This window comes from Primulina huaijiensis, chromosome 5 (assembly GCF_012295235.1).
Source record: "Primulina huaijiensis isolate GDHJ02 chromosome 5, ASM1229523v2, whole genome shotgun sequence".
NCBI lineage: Eukaryota > Viridiplantae > Streptophyta > Magnoliopsida > Lamiales > Gesneriaceae > Primulina > Primulina huaijiensis.
In genome coordinates, this window is record NC_133310.1 from 21,737,338 (window position 1) to 21,758,591 (window position 21,254).

At 34.9% G+C, this 21,254-nt stretch overlaps 2 protein-coding genes and 1 long non-coding RNA gene across 6 annotated transcripts; 1 reads left to right on the top strand and 2 right to left on the bottom strand.

Annotated features, from left to right (window-relative positions):
• Window positions 1-1,082: 1,082 nt before the first annotated feature.
• Window positions 1,083-1,412, top strand: LOC140977148 (uncharacterized). Its single transcript, XR_012175368.1, has 2 exons — window positions 1,083-1,284; window positions 1,355-1,412. It is a non-coding gene; the product is annotated as an uncharacterized lncRNA (long non-coding RNA).
• On the bottom strand, window positions 1,150-9,431 carry LOC140977147 (ASI1-immunoprecipitated protein 2-like). 4 transcript variants are annotated; one of them, XM_073441742.1, is made up of 12 exons: window positions 9,237-9,430; window positions 6,838-7,788; window positions 5,617-5,702; window positions 5,051-5,523; window positions 4,437-4,895; window positions 3,664-4,342; window positions 3,344-3,574; window positions 3,110-3,234; window positions 2,383-2,699; window positions 2,129-2,165; window positions 1,908-2,002; window positions 1,150-1,813 (listed from the first exon to the last, which is right to left on the bottom strand). In XM_073441742.1, the coding sequence occupies exons 1-12, from the start codon at window positions 9,303-9,305 to the stop codon at window positions 1,475-1,477; spliced, it is 3,861 nt and encodes a 1,286-aa protein (XP_073297843.1). In that variant the 5' UTR covers window positions 9,306-9,430; the 3' UTR covers window positions 1,150-1,474. The 4 variants fall into 4 exon arrangements, 3 of the variants coding, with proteins under 3 accessions (XP_073297843.1, XP_073297842.1, XP_073297844.1); XR_012175367.1 differs by having other exon boundaries at window positions 1,609-1,813; window positions 2,106-2,165; window positions 9,237-9,431; XM_073441741.1 differs by having other exon boundaries at window positions 1,908-2,165.
• Window positions 9,432-14,782: 5,351 nt separating this feature from the next.
• LOC140977149 (DNA polymerase alpha-associated DNA helicase A-like) lies at window positions 14,783-20,054 on the bottom strand. The gene is made up of 7 exons (XM_073441744.1): window positions 19,084-20,054; window positions 18,709-19,011; window positions 18,348-18,631; window positions 16,853-17,884; window positions 15,742-15,910; window positions 15,259-15,416; window positions 14,783-15,163 (listed from the first exon to the last, which is right to left on the bottom strand). The coding sequence occupies exons 1-7, from the start codon at window positions 19,712-19,714 to the stop codon at window positions 14,921-14,923; spliced, it is 2,820 nt and encodes a 939-aa protein (XP_073297845.1). The 5' UTR covers window positions 19,715-20,054; the 3' UTR covers window positions 14,783-14,920.
• Between the last annotated feature and the right edge of the window lie 1,200 nt (window positions 20,055-21,254).

The window sequence follows — 21,254 nt, forward strand, 5'->3', positions numbered from 1 at the left end:
TTAAAAAAATATATATTCTCAAAAATATTTTATATATTTATTTATTTATTTATTATATGAGAAAAAGAGAATTTGGAAAATTGGCACGATTGACTCATTTGAATTTTTTTGGAATGTTCAGGGGTTGTTAATCTTGATAAAATAATAAAGGGAAATTTTATCTATTTTAAAATATACTTAGAAATCACATAAAGAGCATGTATGTGTTAAAAATAGTAATGTCTCATGAAATATATATACATATATATATAAATAATTAATAAATAAATTTAAACATGTTAGAAAATAATTACATGGGTGATTTTAATTACATCTACTTTGTGTTACACAAATTCCACTTTAATAATTAATTTTAAACATCAAATGAAATGTGAGCAATATAAATTGAAATAGGAATAACATAGGTCGAATTGTATATGCAAGACTAATCGTTTACGGTTCCTTTGGATATAAAATACAAAAAATGGCTAAGATTATATTTGGATTGATGAATTTCAGATTTGTTCAAATATATTTTTGTTATTTAGATAAATAAAACCATAAGATTTAAATCTACATCTTACATGTTTATATAATATTTAATGTTAACAGTGATGAATTTCAATTTCACTCAACAAATATGTTATTTGAAATTCAATCTATTATATATTATTAATGTATACATAAATAAAATATATATATTTAAGATTTAATATATCATTTCAATATGATAAAATTAATCGAAATTTATATGAATTTTAATATAATCTATAACATGAATTATTCAATAATACAGTGCTTAGGTAGATCTTTTTGTTCGGAACTGACACAAGAAATTAATTAATTCATGTGTGAGACAGCTTGCAAATTCGATCTCCAAACACCAAACTAATCATTAATCATTTCCTCCACGAAAATATTGTATAAAAATAATATATTAAAACTTGATGATTTTTTTCTGGTGAGAATGAGAGACTTGGCTTCCGTACTACACCACCATCTACTGTCGGCTCACAGTTCAATGTTTTTCAAAGATTCTGTATGTTTATTCTTGTAGAAATATTGAGACGTTGATTTTAAAATATTAATGCAAATATCTTATTTTATCCCTTGTCGGGCGACTCAGTTTCAGTAATTTATTTAAGCACTAAGACGACAACCGACCAATAATTTCACAGACGAAAGTGGAAAGATTTTACTCCAAGATAGTCCAAATGAGGATAATATTTACATATACTACTCGCAACCATCAGGAGGATTGGTGGGATTTGGCATTTTATAGGCATACCCTCCAAATTTTTCGATGTATTATTTCAAGAATCCATCGGAAAATCACAACGCCAGATTCAAGTACGCATGTATCTTCAACACCCAGATGGGTTCCAATGACTTTCTTTTTCTGGCATGCTTTACTTGTATCCTAAGTCGGAAAAGATGGAATTTGAGACATTGGCGTGATCCCTATGCCGCCCTATATTTCGAGCAGGACTCTAGCTCATTCCTCCTTGGCAAGTCTATATGAAAGTGAAAGGGACAGAGCTGATGGTACATCATCCTCTTCTTTGAGTGCTGCTTCATCAAGAATATACTCCTCTGGTTGCGTGGCTCGAGTCTTTTGTTTTCTTTCGGCGGCCCCTAAAGCAAGCTCCAGATCCAGTAATCTATCATGAAGCACGTTTTGTTCTGACGAACGTGCTTCCCAAGGCCTGGATTGCTCCATAGGGAAGAAATGTCTTCCGGCATTTTCTGAATGCTCTGGTATGACTGTCTCATTACAAGCTTCATGGTGTTGATTCTCCACTTCATGGGAGCCAGAAGCAACATGAAGATTCATCTGTGAGGCAAAATATGAAAATAGTCAATACAAGAACTATTTATCATTGCAAGAATTCAACAAGATCAGTCAAATTTAATTTGCTTATACTTACCTTTCCAAGTGCTCGATACAGTTGATTACGTTCTGCATCATATTTGGCATCCACCCTGAATTTATCCAACACAGTCGCCTCCTCTAAGCCTTTCTCTGCAGATATATCGAGAACACTATCTAGAGATTTGTCAAAATGATACGATGAATGTTGGCTCCTGAGAGGAGCATCGAATTGCATTGACATTTGCTTCCTTACAGAATCATTGATAGTCGACCTACCCTGGAGAGGTTCACTGCTCGAATTGATGCCTTTTTCCTATTAAATTATGTATATGTAAATATCAGCAGTGAGTTGAACTTAATAACAAGATGCTACATAGATCTATACTCCAGAACAAGAAGACAATATCAAAGCAAACCATAAAAACTGTCCCGTACTTGCTTCATTAAGGCTTACGAAAACAAACAAACAATTCAAAAAACCTATATGTGATGAAGAAATTTCTGCATACATAAACAGAAAAGACAAATACCGGACAAGTATCCCTGAGTTCTCGACATTGTTTTGCACTAAAACTTCTTGCTGCAGTAGAGGAACTGGAATTCGGTCCACCATCCAAACAATCAACAGAAGATACTCTGGCATCACAATCTCCGTCGCTCGCTCCATACGACGATAAACTACAAAACTCTACGGAAGCATGCAGCTTAGGATCAGGGGATAGAGCACCACATGCAGGTAAATCTCGAGCACGAGGACTAAGTGAACACCTATTCTCAGGCATATGTTCCAAGTGACTTTCCATCTTTCCTCTGAACACACCCCATAAGAAGAATAACATATTCCACCCTGCAGATAGATGATATCAAGAATATTGTATCCTATCTTGGATGCAAGAATTCTGGAATTTACAACCTCGTCAAAGTTCATTTGCTTATACATAGGAACACAGAAAAGCTACTTTTGTTTCTTGAAGCCAGCCAACATGACATGCCTGATTTTAATTAACATCGAATCTCTAATAGATGTTCTAAAATGGGCACGTGCTTTCTGAAAAGCATGAACCTGTAAGGTTGGTTTTCGGTATAACCGCACACAACATGAAAAGTCTCCCCTTTATGACCAATAACAATGACAAACTCTCAACAGCAATTTTACAAAGTGTTCAATGCAAGCAGAAATGGAGACATTATTTATCCACTTTATAGAAATAAGGGGAAAATTAATCTGATTACAAGATTAAACAAAGTTCAAATTACGCTGGGAATTTTCTAGAAGCTGATTGGAAGGAAATATTAGGAGCTCAACACCATTTACATTCCCTTTGAGAGCGAGGTCATTCTTCATTATATTCTCCAGCCAAACTTTGTAGATCTTGTTGTAACTGTAGGATGACATGGCCACTTTCAAATTGTAGAAAATTGATTGCAAGAACCATCACATTAATATAAAAATATACCAATCAATGAAGTGAGAAAAAAATAAGAAATTACCTCTCAAGATCTTTGGCAAAAAAGAAAAGGGCTATGTTATCCTCTACAACCCCACGTTCCTGAAACTGAATAGGCCACGTGCTCAAGCGAGGCACTTCATACAGAAGAATTCTGTTTTTAAAGTTCTTTACTGCATCCACAGCTTTAGGTGATGTACTTATAGACAAGTGGGCTTGGATTCCATCCCAGGAGACAAACATTTTACCACTTCGGTAAATATCAAAACTTCCTCTGCATTTGGAGATTAATGTCTGAGAGCACAAAACTAGAATGTAGACAAAGTCAATTGGAAATTTTTTTGGAGAAAACTAAGATCTTACTGCCATATATATTCATGTTTAGGGATGGCCAAGGATTTCGAAAATAACGCCATCGCTGCAGCATCATTATTTAACATATCCCTCAAGGAAGGGATCCTTTCCAACAATATCTGGGTGTCATCTCCTCCAGAAGAAGCTTTTACAGGTTCTGATGGAAAATGCTTTGTATTGTTGAGTTGTTCCCATCCAGGAGTTTCCGTGGACAAATTTTGTGACAGTGTATACTTATCAGCAACCCCTGCAGCAGAAGACTCAATTCTCCTTACAGCAGAACTTGATAAATGATCTTTAGAAGCTATATCGCAGCCCATATTTGTCATTGATGCATCATCAGGCCTATACTTTTGGTATACTCCAGGCTTTCTCAACATTGCAGCCTGGATAGCAGTTTTCAGGTTATTGTTTTTGTCCCATGAAGAGTTCACATATGACGGCCTAGAGCAACTTCCAGATTGTTCTCTAAATGGTTCGACAGAATTAGAGGACTCTCTGGGCCTAGACGATCCATCATGTTGGTCTTCATCAGCATTGAAAGATGATCTTTCAGAAACACCTGAGCATGAGGATGTATCTGCCTTTGAGTTACTTTGATTAGAATTTTTATCAATGTTATTAACTATCTTGGTAGATAAAACCCCGTGCGCATTACGCCCATACAACGCTGGCCTCTTAAATTCACCTGTCCAATACAAACGATCCAAAGTAACACAAAAAATGTTGAGAAGGCAAAACCAGTATGAGGTATCAACCTGCATCATTTGATCAAATCATACCTAAAGAACTGGGTAAATCAGAAATATTTCGAGATGAAAGGCTATATGATCTCGATAATGCAGCCGATTTACCATCAGGTTGCACAGACCTTGTCTCAAAGTAATTAGTTGGGGTGTCACTTCTCGAGACATGACCCATTGAAGTATGTATAATTGAATTAGTTGGTGCATGTTTTGATTTGAAAGAGCTCTGCCGTTCAAATGTGTTCCGCTGTTTTGAATTTTTAATATCCTGTATGTGAGACACTCTAGGAGATAGCATTTTTGTTTTTGATTCAAAACCAATTGAATTTTTTTCTTTGAACAACATAGATTTGTCCATGGGTCGGATACCGCCATTCTTAATTTGATGAAGGGAAACTTTCTTTACTGATTTCTGCCGCCAAAGAACTTGATCTACGAGCTTGACCTTTGGCTTTGAATTTACAAAAGTAAATGAATTAGACCTAGAGAAAACACCTGCATGATTGAAAAGATTGATCCTGATGGTGAGTGATGTAGAAACTAAAACTATTTATTGAAGCAAAACCTACTTCTTTACACAAACTAAGGAAATAAAAGGAAACTCCAGGAATGCCAATGTTAGATAAACAATGTGCTAAATAGCATATAACCTTTAAAATTATGTACTCGCATATCCGAAGCAGACCGTGCTAACTTTGGATTATCGTTAACTGAGGCAGCATCAGAAGACAGACCATCGTGAGAAGATTGCACTCTTTCCTTGTCCAGGTTCTTTAAGGAATTTTCACGAGAAAGGGTAGCTGCTTTGTCGGACCAAGAGGACTTTGGCAATCTAACCATCGATTCAACAGCCGGCTTCTTCATGATAGAAGAAACTTCAGCATCAACGTCATCTCTTTGCCTTTTGTCTGGAATTTTCACACTGCTTCTACTTCTATTTCCCTCCACATCAACACTATTTACATGTTCGCTAATTGATCGACCAAAGGAGTTATTTTTCTCGTTACCATCTACCCTTCCAATTTTATCTCTCCTCTGACCTCTCGTCTGCTCCCTGGATTTGCATTCTTCACACAGCCAGTCACCTTCAGGGACTTTAGCCATCATTTCTCGCATGCAATAACTGAGATCGGACGAATAGATTGTACTTATTTCACATGCATTCAAATATAATGTAGCATCGACAAAAAGACGATAGAGAACTTTTAAAGCTTACGTATGTTCTGCACCATCAATACACCTACAACATATAGCAAGCAAATCTTCCCGACCTGCATCTCCACAGATGTCACATACTTTAACCTATTTCAACAAAAATAATAATTTTAATGAAGAGTTCGATTCGGTAACCGAATGAGATCTTAAATGGAAAACCATCATAGAATCGAGCAATTATCATTTTACTAAAAGTTATAGCTAATAGTGATGACAAAGCTCAAATCTTTTTAAACTGTATATCAGCCAAAGAACCACGTTTCGATTGCTATCCTAGCAAAGATATTTGTTACTCCTCAAAAATGTTCATCTCATAATTGAACTCTTTGATAATCGAACGTGTAACCTTACCTCTTATACAAATTGTAAAATCGTATGTCGGTCATTTTATCAAAATCTATAACTAATAATAACAGTGTAACTCAAGTTTTTTAAATTGTATAATAATCCAACGTTTTGATCATTATCTTACCCGGGAAAATTATTGTTCTCCAACAGTCATATAATATGATTTTGGAAAAAAACAATCATAGAAGATGAAGAAACTTGCTCGTAAACAATTTGAGGTATTCTTTCCGAACCAAGAGTTTGATAATGCAAATATTTATATAGGTGCACTCATCGTGATAATTCCAAAAATGTATTTATCGGATCGTGCATCAATTGAGGGTAACAATAGTCACAAGCATTGTCACACTTATAAGATCCACGTGTTCATCAAACCTTAATTGCTAATAAAAAATTTAATTTCAAAATAAAAATAATAATAAAGCAAAATCAGGTTGTAGCAGTGAAATTAGTCAAGAAATGTAATATTGATAATATCTCATGTAGCCATGTAGGTAATCACTTATTATCCTAACCCCACGGATTCAAGTATGAAAATGTCAAGAAAAAGATAATATTATTCATCAAAACATATAAACAAGTGGCCATAACTGTAACTAGGGCGTTTAACATTAATATACTGCTCTATTCGAAGTCAAAAAGAAATCAAGAATATTTTTTGTTTTGATAATGATTCAGGGGGTAGAGGTATCAGACCTATAATAGGACAGAGGTTATGCTCAAGCTGCTTCAGGCCTTCAAACAAATTTAAATGTGAAATATTGAAAATGGGAGTGAGATTAAAAATGAATGTGACACATGAAATAAATTTTGATAGGTTTGTTAAACTATGATAGCAAAATCCCCTACTAAATAAGCAAGAATACATTCTTACATCCTGCTCCACCATATCAGAGTCATCAGTATCATCAACAAGATGGATATCCACCCCCGCATCCACATTCTTCTCGGCAGAATTAAGAGCATTAGCAGGCAGATCAGCGCAAATATCAGTCACCACATCTCCAGTCAGTAAATAATTCAGGTGTCCGCTAGAGACCTCTGAAAGTGCCCCATGTCGTGCAGAACATTTATCTTTTTCCATGTCCCTCAGGTTTCTATCACATAATGAATATTTTGAAGTCGAAGTATCCTTTACCATCAGTAAGTCAGTGCCATGATCCGTGCTTTTTGAGTCAAGAGTCTCAGAAAAACCTGGATGTCGTGAAGATAATCCCATTGGCAAACCACCAGAGGGCAATTCATGGTAAAATTCTCCGATAATTTTGCTTAGTCTACTATGATTTGCTGTAGAATGTTCGACTTCAGATTTATTATTTCCATGTTCGGAGAGGGCCTGACAATCAATTGTATATCCATACCCGTGAACAGGTGCACGACTGGTGAATACTGAAGACCAGGGTAGATTTGTGTTGTCTACTTTTCTGTTGTGAAAAGTGAACACTTGGGTGGCTTCATTAATGCCGCTGTCACATGACAAACAATCATCTGAAATTTTTTGAGCCTCAAATTTTGAATGCACCACCATTTCATTAGACGCAGATGCATCAGAAGTCCTTGAGAATGCTTTACATACAGCATTTTCAGAGGAATCAGAAGTTGAGATCATAGTGTCCACAGTGCTCATTTCGTTGTCAGCTACAATGTTTTCTGCACAGGTTTCTCCAGCAGACTCTTCCGTTGACTTCATGTGAACTTGATTCATATGAAAGCAAGATGAGCAAGGAGCAGAGCACATGTCGCACTTCCCGGATTTCCCCCTGTAGTCAACATTTTGACTTCTATCTGAAAAACAGTCAAATCCTTTCTGAATTTGAGACGCCACCTAGAGAAAAAAAAAACGAATGTACAAGAGTGATGAATAGATCAATAGGATTAGATGGGACTGACAATAATGCAATAACCTGTGATCACTGGAAACAGGAGAGTGGCTTGGCATGTTGCTTTTTTAAGCAACGGGGAGATCAATTACAATCCAGAATAAGTTTGAGTGATATATGATATAAAAGAAAGGGTAGGGTGAGGCATTTTAATACAGGCATTTGAGCTCATACCAGCTTCAATTATAAGATACATATGCAAATCAGTTCAACACATTTCCTCACCATCTTATGAATAAAGGACATAAAAAGTATCAACAGGTGTACTACAATACACCAGCAACAGCAAAGGCCATAAATAATTACAAATTGAGATCTGAGGCAAAAGATACACCCTTGATTTCCCCAAAAGAATGGAATAGAAAATAGATCATTTGTAAGGCACATTCGAAATCTGCACATTCTCCAATAAGCCAAATTATCAGCACCATCAAGAAAAAATCTAAAGTTGACATGGGTCTTAAAATACAGTAATCTATCTGCCTTTTCCCACATTTCTACTAAATTATGAGCCAGTTGTGATCTCAGGCTCCAACACAATAATGAACACTCGTTTAATCTTTAGTAAATGTGAATAAATATGTTCATAAGTAAATTTATTTCTTCAGCATCATTTCACTTATTAATAGGATGAACACCAACTATTTGGTGATCTCGCTCTCTTCTATTTAGCCATTCAATTTAAAACAACTGGTGGTAGAAATAGGATCGTAGGAAGGTGGGCAGTGCCAGGAAAAAAGTCATCAAATGACAACTGAATAACAATAATCCCAACATTCACATCTTCAAAAGAGAATAATTTTCTCAACATACGTGCTTTAGTCACCACACCAGAATGCATATTGCATGGTATAGAACAATGCATTTAAGCATAACAACAATCAGTTCTTGCACAGAGAGACTTTATTACTGTTTAGCTGCTACGCTCCTTCCAAAGATTTGAAGAACATTAGGTTTATTCAATGATACGGGTTTCGGAGAGAGAAAATCAATCCTGGACAGTGCGGTTCAGGCTTAAAATCGTACGAGAAAACAATAATATAGAAAAGCGGACAGCGTTCCTTATGAATCCAACATTAATCAATCAGAAGATTGAACCAAGATTAGAAAGTAGAGGTGACAGTATCCCGGCTAACTTATCAAACCCCATAACAAACTTGTCATTCGAGCAATCATTCTGAATTTCCTCATTCTTGTGTAGGTTTCAGTGGGTTTAAAAAATAATTAAAAAAAAGGGCTAGCGAAGGCAGCAGACAGAGGAAAAGATGATATCATTGAACGACAGCAGCGTGTCTGCCCACACATGACATGTAGAAAATGCAGACAAAAATCAGGCTTTGCCTCAATATACCGAAAATCAAACGTGCAGCAAAAGGGAACCCTAATGGCATACCTTGGGCTGAGGAGGAGTCGAAGAGGCATGGCAGATGTCTTGCAGAGTGCGCTCCTTGGGCTTGCTCATGGGCAACTCGCCGTTGATCAATCAACCACTAGCTTTCCCAAAAATTTCTCTTACTCACAAAATATATATATATGCGTTTGTCTGAAAATACAGTTAATTCCAACGACGCCGCTTAGAAGGCAACTAGTACACTGCTACACTGTTCAATATTTTTTATACTTTATTTGATTTATATTTAAATAAATATCAAAATATAATTATAAAAACAATAAAAGATTATATTAAATTTTGATATATAAATTAAAATCTACGAAATTTACGGGAATCTTGTTTGGGGGAAATTTAATTCATGTATTTTATGTTGAAAAGTTTATAAAAATTAATTTTGTTTTTATATTATGTTCTCGAATTATAAAAATTATATTTTATTATTTAATAAAAAGTTTTAAAACTTATTTTTGTTAATATGCATATCATTTGTATCTAACATATCTTAACAAATTATTTTTTTATTTTTATCATTTTTTTTGAATTTTAAATTATCATATCATCTATAACATATAAATTTATTAAACAAAACCATTTTCATAGTTTTAAGTTTTAATATATTATCTAAATTTCTCACAAAAAAATATTTAGGCAAAAACTTGTGTGAGACGGTCTCCCGGGTCGTATTTTGTGAGAGAAATCTCTTATTTGGGTCATCCATGAAAAAATATTACTTTTTATTGTGAATATCGGTAGGATTGATCCGTCTCACAAATAAAGATATATGAGACCGTCTCAAAAGAGACCTACTCAAATATTTAATATATAATAAGCACAAATCGCTTACGAAAAAATATTAATTATCAATTGAGCAAATTGTCAATAACTCCCAAAACCTAAAACTCATTTTATCATCGCTCCTTTTATCACTTGAAAATTTGTTTGAGCTACTTAATTATTTAAAATTTCCAATAATATCTTTGAGCTTTTAGTACGTGGAATTGTTATACATATCGAGTCAGCTCTTTAAAGCATATAACCTAAAGACATATAGTTTCGCAAGGTTTCCAGTTGGTTCTTTCGACAGATAGCTTGTTTCCTACCTCAGTGTGTATATTAAATAAATTAAATTTTGAAAATAACATATGAGAAAGGCAATAAGTCTTGGTTCTTTTATTCAAACATATAATATATTATTACATAGCAATCTCATGTAGAAAGGGGAATATTTCACACATAAAATGAAAATATTACAAATTTTATTTTGAAAGAAAAATGAAGAGATCGAACGATGTCTCCATCTTTCTTCTGTCCTGATATATATAGAAATCTTTGTGGATTTGAAATCCGAACTTCAAACTTGTTAATTGCTTTGCAAGCTGTGGTCGACATCATTTTTTAGTTGGTGTACTACTCGTTAGTGGTTTGTCATGTTGTGGTAGTTGAGTGGTTCAGCCTCCACTAATGGAGTGTTTGGTTGAACACATGCCTTGTTTACCTTTTCGATGAATCTTTTGTTTTTGTATAGTCCAGGAAAACGTGATTTGTATGAAGTTTCACGACTTGGACTTGTCTCCGTAATATGTTTTCGGTCAGATTTATGTCGAAAACCTTTCGAATTCAGGCTCTTTCTAGTTTGGGCATCTTGGGCTGATCCTTAATTATCATCTTCCCACATGAGCTATATTGCAAAATTTCCGATGAGTTTCTTTATTCCCAGCAACTTGTTGTTCCACAAAATATTTATTATGCAAAGCTTATAGTTTTTCATGTCACTTTATTTAACAGAAAAGATTCATTTACAAAATTTTATAAAACTTAAATGAAAAATTGGCTTTGTCCATTTCTGTGAGACAAACACATAATATTCATCCTCTTCTGGAGAAGAAATCATCTTGAGTGAGTGATGAAACCAGAGATGTTTCATTATCCGAGGGATCCTTGATGAACTTATGAACGTTTGTGTTTGGTCTTCTCAACTTGATGAAGTGAAAGGCTTCATGCGATCCTTTCCACTGGTTCTGGTGCTGTAGTAAAATAGTAAAGCTCCGAAATATCTCATCTTGACAAATAATCATTATTTGCCAATGTTTCATGAATAGTTTCTTGAATCCATTTTTGTGGTGCTGAAATTTCTGGGAAGGTAGATGATGTAGTATAAAGTGATGCAGGGCTCCAAATTCATACCATGCTTTTATCTCATTAGGATACGAATTTGATTTCATCCATATCATAAGATACTTTCGTGATATATCAACCCGTATTATGGCCGGGGAGATACATATTCTTATTTTCAATTTCTCGTGGTCCTGTTGATATACCTGAAATGGATAAACTATAAGTTTGTTTGTACCAACCTAATATTTTTCTTTGTCAGTTTGAGGTTTAAGGTTGATTTATCCCTCTTCAATTTTTTAAATTAAGGGTTGACTAGAATGTTTGAGATAAGGATCCAGAGCTTGAATTTTTGCTTTGGCCGACTCATCTAAAGATGATCTCGACTTAACACTTTTGCTAAGGATACTTGAATCTACTGCTCCAGATATAGAGACATGTACTTGAAAACTTTCCATATGAGAAACCATTGGCTTCTCAATAGCCTGAAAGATCGGCTTTTACAATACAGATCATAGTTGAGTATAATCTTGTAAACAACATGTTATTCGATCAGAGATATTGCTCTTATCTACTTGTTGTAACATACTCGCAACATCTGCATTTAAGGCAATTTTATTGAACTCTGTTTAAAGCATTTCAAGGTGTTCCCTCAAAATGCCTTTGCATTTTCATGATGGCTCGACATTAGCGTTGTTCGTATTTATTAAGAAATATGTGTATTATCAATCTTTAAGGTAAATTTTTTTACAAGTAAAAATAATAACAAATGTTCAAAAGCTCTTTTCACTGCATAAAATTCATTTTCTATGTCATCTTATGTCTTCTGCATCTGATAATAGTCAACTACAATACATGCATGATTGTTCTCCTTTTGGTGTGAGCTTTGAAAGAATCACTGCATTTCAATGATCTTTGGCATCTGTATATAATACCATATCATTTTTATCTTGAGAAATAGCCATTTCATGGAGATCTGTGTAAAATTTCTTTTAATTGGGTTAATCATTTTGTGTGTTCTTATGTCTATAGAAGTTTTGCATCCTTATTTAGTAATGGGGACTAAACATTTTTTGTTTTGCTAGATTTTTTATGAACATTCCAGCAAAGTTAACAACTCACAAAAAACTTTGAAGTTATTTATTGTCTTTGAGTTTTTCTGTTTGGGGTCGTCTCATATCTGTATAATGAGATTCCACATTTTTCCTTGGTGGTTCATGGGAAGATGACTAAGTTATTAGAGATGTTCACCCATATTGTATTCATTTTCATATCTACGACCTTGATATTCACAAAAGAAAATGCTATGTCTTTAAGATCTTCCAGACCAATCATTTCTATAGTTGTCATCAACTTAATTTCTTTTATGAGATAATTTTAATCTGATTGATATTTTTTCTTCGTCAGTTAAAGATTTTGGCATTACCCTGACCTTCTTTCTTTAGTATAATAATAGTTCAGTATCAAATGATGATGATAACCTTCTTTTAGAGACATTTTTACTAGAACTTAGCTGTTGTTTTAAAGTTTGAGTTCTTGTTTAAATATCTTTTAATGATCAAAGAATTTCTTTTTGTTTTCCAATTATTTCCTCAAATTTATGTGGTACATAGTATAATTGATTATCATAGTTCTGTACTGTCTTTTGTATCTCTCTAAGATCTCCGTAGAGTTTAGAGGAATTCAAGACTATTTCTAGAAACCTATTACTTTGAACCATAAGTTTACCTTATGATTCTGATGTGTTCCTCTTTACTCCTGATGTCTAACATTGGTTAGCTCTTCTTGTAAATATTCCAAAATATTGGAATAATTCATGTAAATATTTAATTTCGAACATATGTTCGGATGCATAATTTTTGAGAAAATCTTCTCCTCCAAAATTTAATTACTCAATAATAATAAAATCAAATAATTTTAAATCGTTTTACTGTCATTTATGGCCCAATAAAACAAATAATAATTATAAGAATATTTTGACATAGTTATGGAGTTTAAACAAAATTTTAAAATATAAGGAGTAAATAACAACTTATGTTTTGATTTGAAATTTATCTCTAAGTTAGCTTTATTAATTAAGAAGAAAGAGGATAACGTGTTGTGAAAGTGGGTTTAGAATTGTAATTCAGTTCATTTTAAATATTTTAATTATTTAATCAATTTGTATTTAAAGTATCAATCAAATTTTAAAATTTAATTAACAATGTGCACGATTAAAAAACATTTAAAAATATATTTTTTAAAAAAAAATTCGCACATATCATATATGCAACAATGATCATTATTACTTGAAAAAAAACAATGATCATTATTAGCGATGGTTTAAAATAATTATTCCTGCAACTAAAACAGTTATCCCTTTTAAAAAATTAACAGATGAATTCTATTAATATATATTTATTAGAATTCCCATTGACCAATTAATCATTGTCACCAAGTACAAGAAAATTGAAAACAAATATATGATTGTGCAATAATTAGGAGTTCCAATTTTCAATTGCCTAACTTATGTATCTCAGTTAGCAAAACTGTGTCCACAAAAATATTTTTTCAATATATATAACTTAAGCAAAAATTTATGTGAGACGATCTCACAGATCGTATTTTGTGAGACAGATCTCTTATTTGGGTCATCCATGAAAAAATATTACTTTTTATACTAAGAGTATTACTTTTTATTATGAATATCGGTAGGGTTGACCCGTCTCATAAATAAAGATTCGTGCGTCCGTCTCACAAGAGACCCACTCTATAACTTAAAACTAGCTATCTTATCGAATCGAGTTAGTTGACAACTTATATGACTCAACAAATATTTGAAATTATCGAATTTGAGCTAAACCCGATCTCAAATCATTTTGTTTGATTGTTTGCGAACAATGCTCGAATTTTAATATTTTATTATTATAATATAAGTATATGTTAATTAAATATATTTCGAGCATTTATTTTCGAGTAAATTGACAATATATTCGAGTATTTTGAACCGAATTTGAACTCTATCATTGATTCGAACTCAATTCAGTCAAATAATATTAAAATTTTTGAAGATTGAATCGAACTCGAGATCGAATATATCTAATTCGAGCCTTAAAATTTTATTCGTACTCGATTTGTTCACACCTTACTCAAAATATAGAAGATTTATTATTAAAAAAATATTTAATAAACGTGTATTGCACTAAGAACATAAAATGGTTTCGCATCTGAATAAAATCATACGATTTTTTACCTTTAAAAAAGAAAATTTAAACCCAAATACCAAAAATTTTCAGATATACATATTTAAAAAAACTTGGAAATTTTTTTTATTTATGAAAAGCCATCCAAAATAGCTATGGTTTACGTAAAAAAATTCGCAGTAAAGGCTTTTCAAAAAATTGTGTTGCTCCAATACCTCCTGTATAATTCTTTTTTTTTTAAAAAAAAAAATTCTGTATCCAAACAATTTGAGAATCTTAATATATTTTCGAATACATTTCATGAAATGCTAAATATTTACTAGACATTTGTCCCGACTACCCACCTGCAATTGCTATCTGAAATACAAATTTCAATTTACCCACACCACACTAACTCAATGAAGGCAGCATTGGGGTCATACTAAATCCAGTTCCCCCATAACCACCTGGATCCGCATGCTTCACCCGACCATAATATCTTATATGTCGTAGCAACCGCGCCAAAAAGGGGTTATGGCATATCGTTGAGCTATCACACACAATCGCAACATGTTTGCGTGCACGTGTTATTGCCACATTCATTCGTCTACTGTCTCCTAAAAATCCGACAGCTCCTAAATTGTTTGAGCGAACCTGCACAGACTCAAGAAAAACAGCCAAGCACGAGTCATGCATGCTACAAAGAGTATTTCAATCTTTTATGAGGTAGAGGTATTATTAAAGCTTACCATTGATATAATAACAGCATCTGCTTCACGACCTTGAAAGCTATCAATTGTTGCAACTTCAACACCCGTGGTTATGGGAAACTCCTCTAGTCTGTCTCTTAGTAATTGCACTTGTGCAACATAGGGAGACTGCACAACTATGGATGATGGTCTTACTCCTGCGTATAATGAAAATGCTTAAAACCAGATGTATTGAATGCACACATCCTCTTACTTTTCCATCTTTTTCGCCTCAATCACTCTTCTATAATATAATTTATTGATGATGTGCAATGCGTGAAGGGCTCAATCACTCTTCTATAATATAATTTATTGATGACGTGCAAAGCGTCAAGGGTGCGCATGAAACTTTATTTCCATAACTAAATGGAAGTCATATTTCTGATGTCCATTTTCCTCCCCCCCCCCCCCCCCCCAAAACTCATTGTGGTTATCAGAATTGGAGGAGATTACATGAAGAAAAAAAAGGTGTAAATGAGATACCAGCATAAATCAAAGAATAGACATGTTGCACGACGATATCTGCTTCCCCTTCATTATAGAAAGAGCCTGTGCCAGCTGGATCTAACTGCTCTTCACAGCCAATGGACAAGCTTCCATACGGCAATCGTGTGTCGAGCAATAGCAATGGGCACTGTGTTACCCACGTTGGCTGTGGAGTACGAAGATAAAAGAAAGATAATTCAGTTACTTCAAAGATAAGTGCCTGGAATGGGGTACAGATAATAATGAGCACAGTTGCGGTAAGAGTCTTGCTTTATCGTGTTCATGAACTCAGAAAGATCCCTTCAGTGCTACATTTGAATTGAAGATTTGAATTTCAAATCCTTAATGCAAACCGCTCAAATTGTTTTCCTAATTTTCGAATCCATGTATTTCAAATCCATTCTCTTCAATTTTAAAGCATTTTTTTTAACAAAAATAAAATATTTCAAATCCTCATTTATTGGAGTCATTTAATTTCAAATCAATTAAATGAAACTCTTCAATCCGAATAGAGCTTGAATGAATTCATTTTGTATCTTCTAAATATAAAAGTAAGTATTCAATTACAGACCAACTTCAGACGCAATTATTTTTAGGACTTGGGCAGGCAGAAATCCAGAATCTCAATAATTTTCGTTTGTTCATTTCAAGAACTTCTCCAGGTGCTATACTGCCATCACAACATAGAGTTTGTCACATTCACTATTTAAGTCGAAGAGCCATTTCAATTCTTTCCATTCTTAAATTATAAGGATTAAATCTGGCCTCCTAAATCTCTCAAAGTACTCTTTGGAGATCACTGAACATGGGAATATTGCATGTCCTAAACATATGCTTATTTTGGAAAGAGAACCCATTCTAAACAAATCTGTGTTGACAGGACAGGGATTTTGGCTTTGGTTGCATAATATTTTGTGCATCCACTAAGGTACCCTACACTCACTACTCTAAACCTAAGGGCTAGGCCAATCTTTTAACACGACAATATTGTATACTTTATTGCTCTGGGGTTGCAGACAAAGCATATTTCGACACAGCCCAAGGAACAGATTTAAATTGCTTGCACAATAAATGCCACATAATGAAGAACCGAGAAACTGTACTTTACCTTTACAAATGGAGAATCAGAAAGGAGATGAGAAGTGACACTTGAAGAGGACTCCAGTGTTCCATCGTACATCTCCTTTGAAGCCCAGCTCGCAATTGCGTCATTCATCCTGTACTGTGTCATTAACTGAGTTGAAAAAACCCCATCATGCAAAGTTTCTGCTCTCTCTAACAGAGATACCCCAAGACCACCTTCCAGGGCTTTTCTAGATAGGATCACAGGGGCAAGTTGGCATTTGTCCCCAGCTAGTATGCAGCGCTTTCCCAGCAATATTGGTATCCAGCAAGAAGGCTCAATGGCTTGACCTGCTTCATCTATGACAACCAGGTCAAAAGAGTCGAGCAATCTAATTAATGGGTCAGCTGCTCCAATGTTCGTCGCAAGCACGACTTGAGCACTAGATAGAACTTCTCTCACTGTTTCCCTTTCCTTCTTCTTCATTGTCTTCCCCAACTGTTTCAATAGCTGCCGTATACCAGCAGCTAAAGAATCATCTCTTAAGCAATGGCTGAGATCCTTCCTCAAGTCTGATTTCTTCCTCTCGAATTCTGATTTAAAATCTGCAAGTTTGGTGTTGACAATTTCAACCAAAGATTTTGAAGCTACTGCAGGGGATATTCGTACCGGATTACCTACACGCACTATATTAGCTCCAATATCAGACAATTTCTCTACCATGTTGTCCACTGCTGCATTTGTAGTTGCCGTGACAAGCACTCTTTCCCCCTGTTCAACAACAAGTGAAATTAGTTCCTTAAGCACGACAGTCTTTCCAGTTCCCGGAGGCCCTTGAATTATCAACATAGGACGCTTCTTGTTTAAACCCAATGCAATTGCTCTTTGCTGTGACGCGTCATAACGCTCAGTGTCTAATAATTCTCCCAATTCCATTTCAGTCCAATCCACCAATTTATTATCTTCAAGCCACGCAGCATCTTCTTTATCACCAAAAACTGTAGCTGCAACAGTTATTGATGGATTTTTTTTATGTAAACCTTTTTTCTGAAGCATCATCAAAGCTTCACAATTACGCTGCACATAAAACATAGAAATAAGCAGAAAAAATATATAATGTGCCAATAGAAAGAAATGAAGTGATAAACACACATAAAAACTTATGAAAACTCACAGAAAATATAAAGTGAAAGTCGATCTAAATTTTCATATCCAGGGCTGATACCACTTTGATTGGATATTCATTTCATTTGCACATTCTCCGGATCATCTACGACATTATCCAGGTAAACATTGTTTTGATCTTGACATGATTAGTAAATAATTTTTGAAATGTGGCTATGAAGCGGCCTCATCTCTAGCTACTTCATTTAGTAAAAGCAAGAAAGAAAAGGGGCATCTTGGTGAAATTGATTCCGACTGAGGCTACATGTGGCTAATTCACAGAACAATGGTGTAGATTTGTATATCTCTATGGCCATGATGGATCACAATATATTTATACTTTCATTGGTTTTGGGGGAGGGAGGTCATACAGTACCTCATATGTGAGTGTATCAGCTAATCCTTGTATGCGATCTATCCTAATGTTCTTGCCAAAAAGCTTGGAAAAGGTGGGATCCCCATGACGGGATTCAAGAGCCACACTGATGCTGCATCCATCCTCTCCCAGATTATTTACAAAGCCTTGAAGGCAAGAAGTTGCACCAGCTCCCCTGCTATCACATATTCTCACGCAAACCATGTCTCCAGGAGAAAGATTAGTGGGTGGCAATCTGTGGCTTCCGTCAGCTTTGAACAAAACCAAATGCATTCCTCCCAATCCTGTAAACACGAGTAGACACAGTTAATTTAAGTGAAGAGAATACTGACGCATAAGGCCAACAAAGAAGTCATTTGACCTGTAGCTGTGCTGACTGCATTCAAGTTGCATATCGTATCACACATTTCTTGCTCGACCTGGGCATGGCTGACCAAAAATTCGGTAGGTTTTGGTGAACTGCTACTCTCATCAGGTGTAGGAACGGCATTCAGTTCCTCCTGAGTAAACTCCAATTCGGAGTCCCTTTCCACACGTAGTAGTTCAGACATATGCTTGGTTAATTCGTCGATTCTGCGCTGAATGGCTTTGACCTTGTTGATGTCCATTCCGAGAACACCGTGGAGGGGCAGTGGAGTCTTCCTCGCTATGGCTCTATGCTGAGCTGCAAAATAAAATCTAAAAATCAAGAGGAGCAGGATTGGCAATTGGCCAACTCGGGAGAGAGAGAGAGAACCTGAATTAGCGAGTTCCTTTAGCAGCTTCCAGGACTCGGTTTCACGCCAGTCAATGATAAGCGATTGGTTCTGGAGGTCTTGGAGAACATCTCTGAGCTCCCTCTGAAAATGGTCGAAGAGAGTTGGATAATGAGTGCTAGTCTTGAGGCAGTTGGCTTCAAGGCCAGGAGGCATCGGAACGGAGTTCAGGTAAGGCTGCGCCTCGATCACAAAAGTCAGTCCCGGACCCATTCTCTGCTTGAACTCGGATAAATCCCCCTGCATCTCCGCCTTCGCAATATCCAAAGCCATGGACTTCATCCCCTGGCGTATCCATTTCATCACGCCTTCCCCCAAATCTTTCCGTCCCATAGGGTCTCCATTGTGATGCACGGTAAGCAAGCTTCTCTGATCACCAGGTTGCCCCGGTTGCCCCAGCTTCTTTTTAGGAATAATTCCAACTTTCTCTTCTCCTTTCTTCCCACCGCTTCTCCTCTTCGTAATTGCACTAGCCCGTATACGATGCGGAATTCGAGAGCCTATCAATACTCGATTGTACAGAGAAAATGATTCTTCGGGACGCCAGCCGTTACCAGGAGACTTGTAAAGTACAGTCGAGACTCCGCCACATAATATACACGAAGATTCCATCCTTCAATTCAGCTCGGCTTAGTAAATCTCAACAATCAACTACCATACACATTCAAATTCTGACCCAGAAGAACACTCACCAGTTCGCCAACCACAATCCCCAAATGCTCTGGCTTATAATATGACACAGAAAAATTCACAATAATATCAGTAACACTTATTATGGATGAGATTTCTCCACCAAAAACAACAACAATCACTAATATATTTTCAGTTTGTTTGGTGGAAGAATCCGAAATCGAACGAAGCCTGTGCCGCAGATAGCCTGGCTTGTGAGTGGCAGGGGAGGCTTCGTGTGATAGTTCAGGGCCCCATCCATACGAACTGAAGGCCCAAATCGATTTCTAATTGGCCACCTTGAAGATTCCTTAGTTTGTGGACACGATTAGAACTTCCACTTTGGCCTGCTTGAAACACAACGTTAAATTTATAGAACATCTATAATATACACACAAAAAACTTCCAACGGTCTCACACGTCAACGAATCTTCATTTGAGTTATCTATAAAAAAATATTTTTATATTAAAAATAATTTTTTAATTGTAAATATGAGTATGATTATTTCTTTTACAAAAAAAATATCAATAACATCATGTTACAAGATATATACTCATATATTGAAATTGAAATTGAAATTGAAATGATAAAAGAAATATTATGAAAATAGCACCACATAAAAATTGATTAATATAAAGTTTTAATTTTACGGCATGAAATACATAATTATTTAATATAAAAATATTATATAAAATTTACCTGACATTGACATATAAATTGAATGATAAAATCAATATTTTATAGATAGTAAAGTTTCACGTCGGATAATGTTGCCCCGTACAAAATTGGCATATTCGAATGTCAAAGAGCACGCTTTTTAAAAACATGGTGAAAATCCAAAATATACACAACATAATGTATGCCGGTGTCAATCAATAAAAGAGTTATATATTTTTTATTATTTGACTACAATTTATATAGAAATGTATTAATTAATTTGTTTACAAAACCAAAATAATATAGTTGAATTTACACAATACTGAAATAATTTTTGATGTTATATATTTGTTATTTTATGGTTTTTTTTAATTTTAATCTAGGTGAGGACTCGAACTTGAGTTTATACACTGGGGAATTTCAGGTTAGACCACTGGACCAAGCGCCCGGTCTATGTCACTTTGCGATTTTAGAGATATATATATCAAATTTCAATTTTAGTTTTGCATCTTTTGATTTTTTTTTAAACAGTTATTTTTTATTGAGAGTGTTGATGTGACATTACATAAGTAAGAAAACCCGAAGGGACAACCATCTCCAGCTCATCAACCCGACCCGGTGCAATCGCCCACTAAAATCTTACCCGATTGACCTGGTTGTTATCAAACACTATGTCCTTAAGAAGAATATATCCTGCTCTGGTGCTTCGGTGATTGTCCATCTTCTTTCAATATACAAATTCTCTTATAATGATTAAAGAAAATCACAAGTTTTATAAACAAAAAATAATATAAACTCTCTTTGATTTTGGAAGGAAGAAATGCA

Bases quoted from the DNA above. Each gene is read 5' to 3' on its own strand.
- LOC140977149 (XM_073441744.1), bottom strand. From the start codon at position 19,714: ATGGAATCTTCGTGTATATTATGTGGCGGAGTCTCGACTGTACTTTAC. The intron at 17,885-18,347 runs GTACTGTATGAC...TTTTATGTGCAG, and splicing joins CTGATACACTCACATATGAG to CGTAATTGTGAAGCTTTGAT. The intron at 15,164-15,258 runs GTAAGCTTTAAT...GAGTCTGTGCAG, and splicing joins ATGCTGTTATTATATCAATG to GTTCGCTCAAACAATTTAGG.
- LOC140977147 (XM_073441741.1), bottom strand. From the start codon at position 9,305: ATGAGCAAGCCCAAGGAGCGCACTCTGCAAGACATCTGCCATGCCTCT. The intron at 3,575-3,663 runs GTAAGATCTTAG...CTCCAAATGCAG, and splicing joins AAACATGAATATATATGGCA to AGGAAGTTTTGATATTTACC. The intron at 3,235-3,343 runs GTAATTTCTTAT...GTCATCCTACAG, and splicing joins TTTGCCAAAGATCTTGAGAG to TTACAACAAGATCTACAAAG.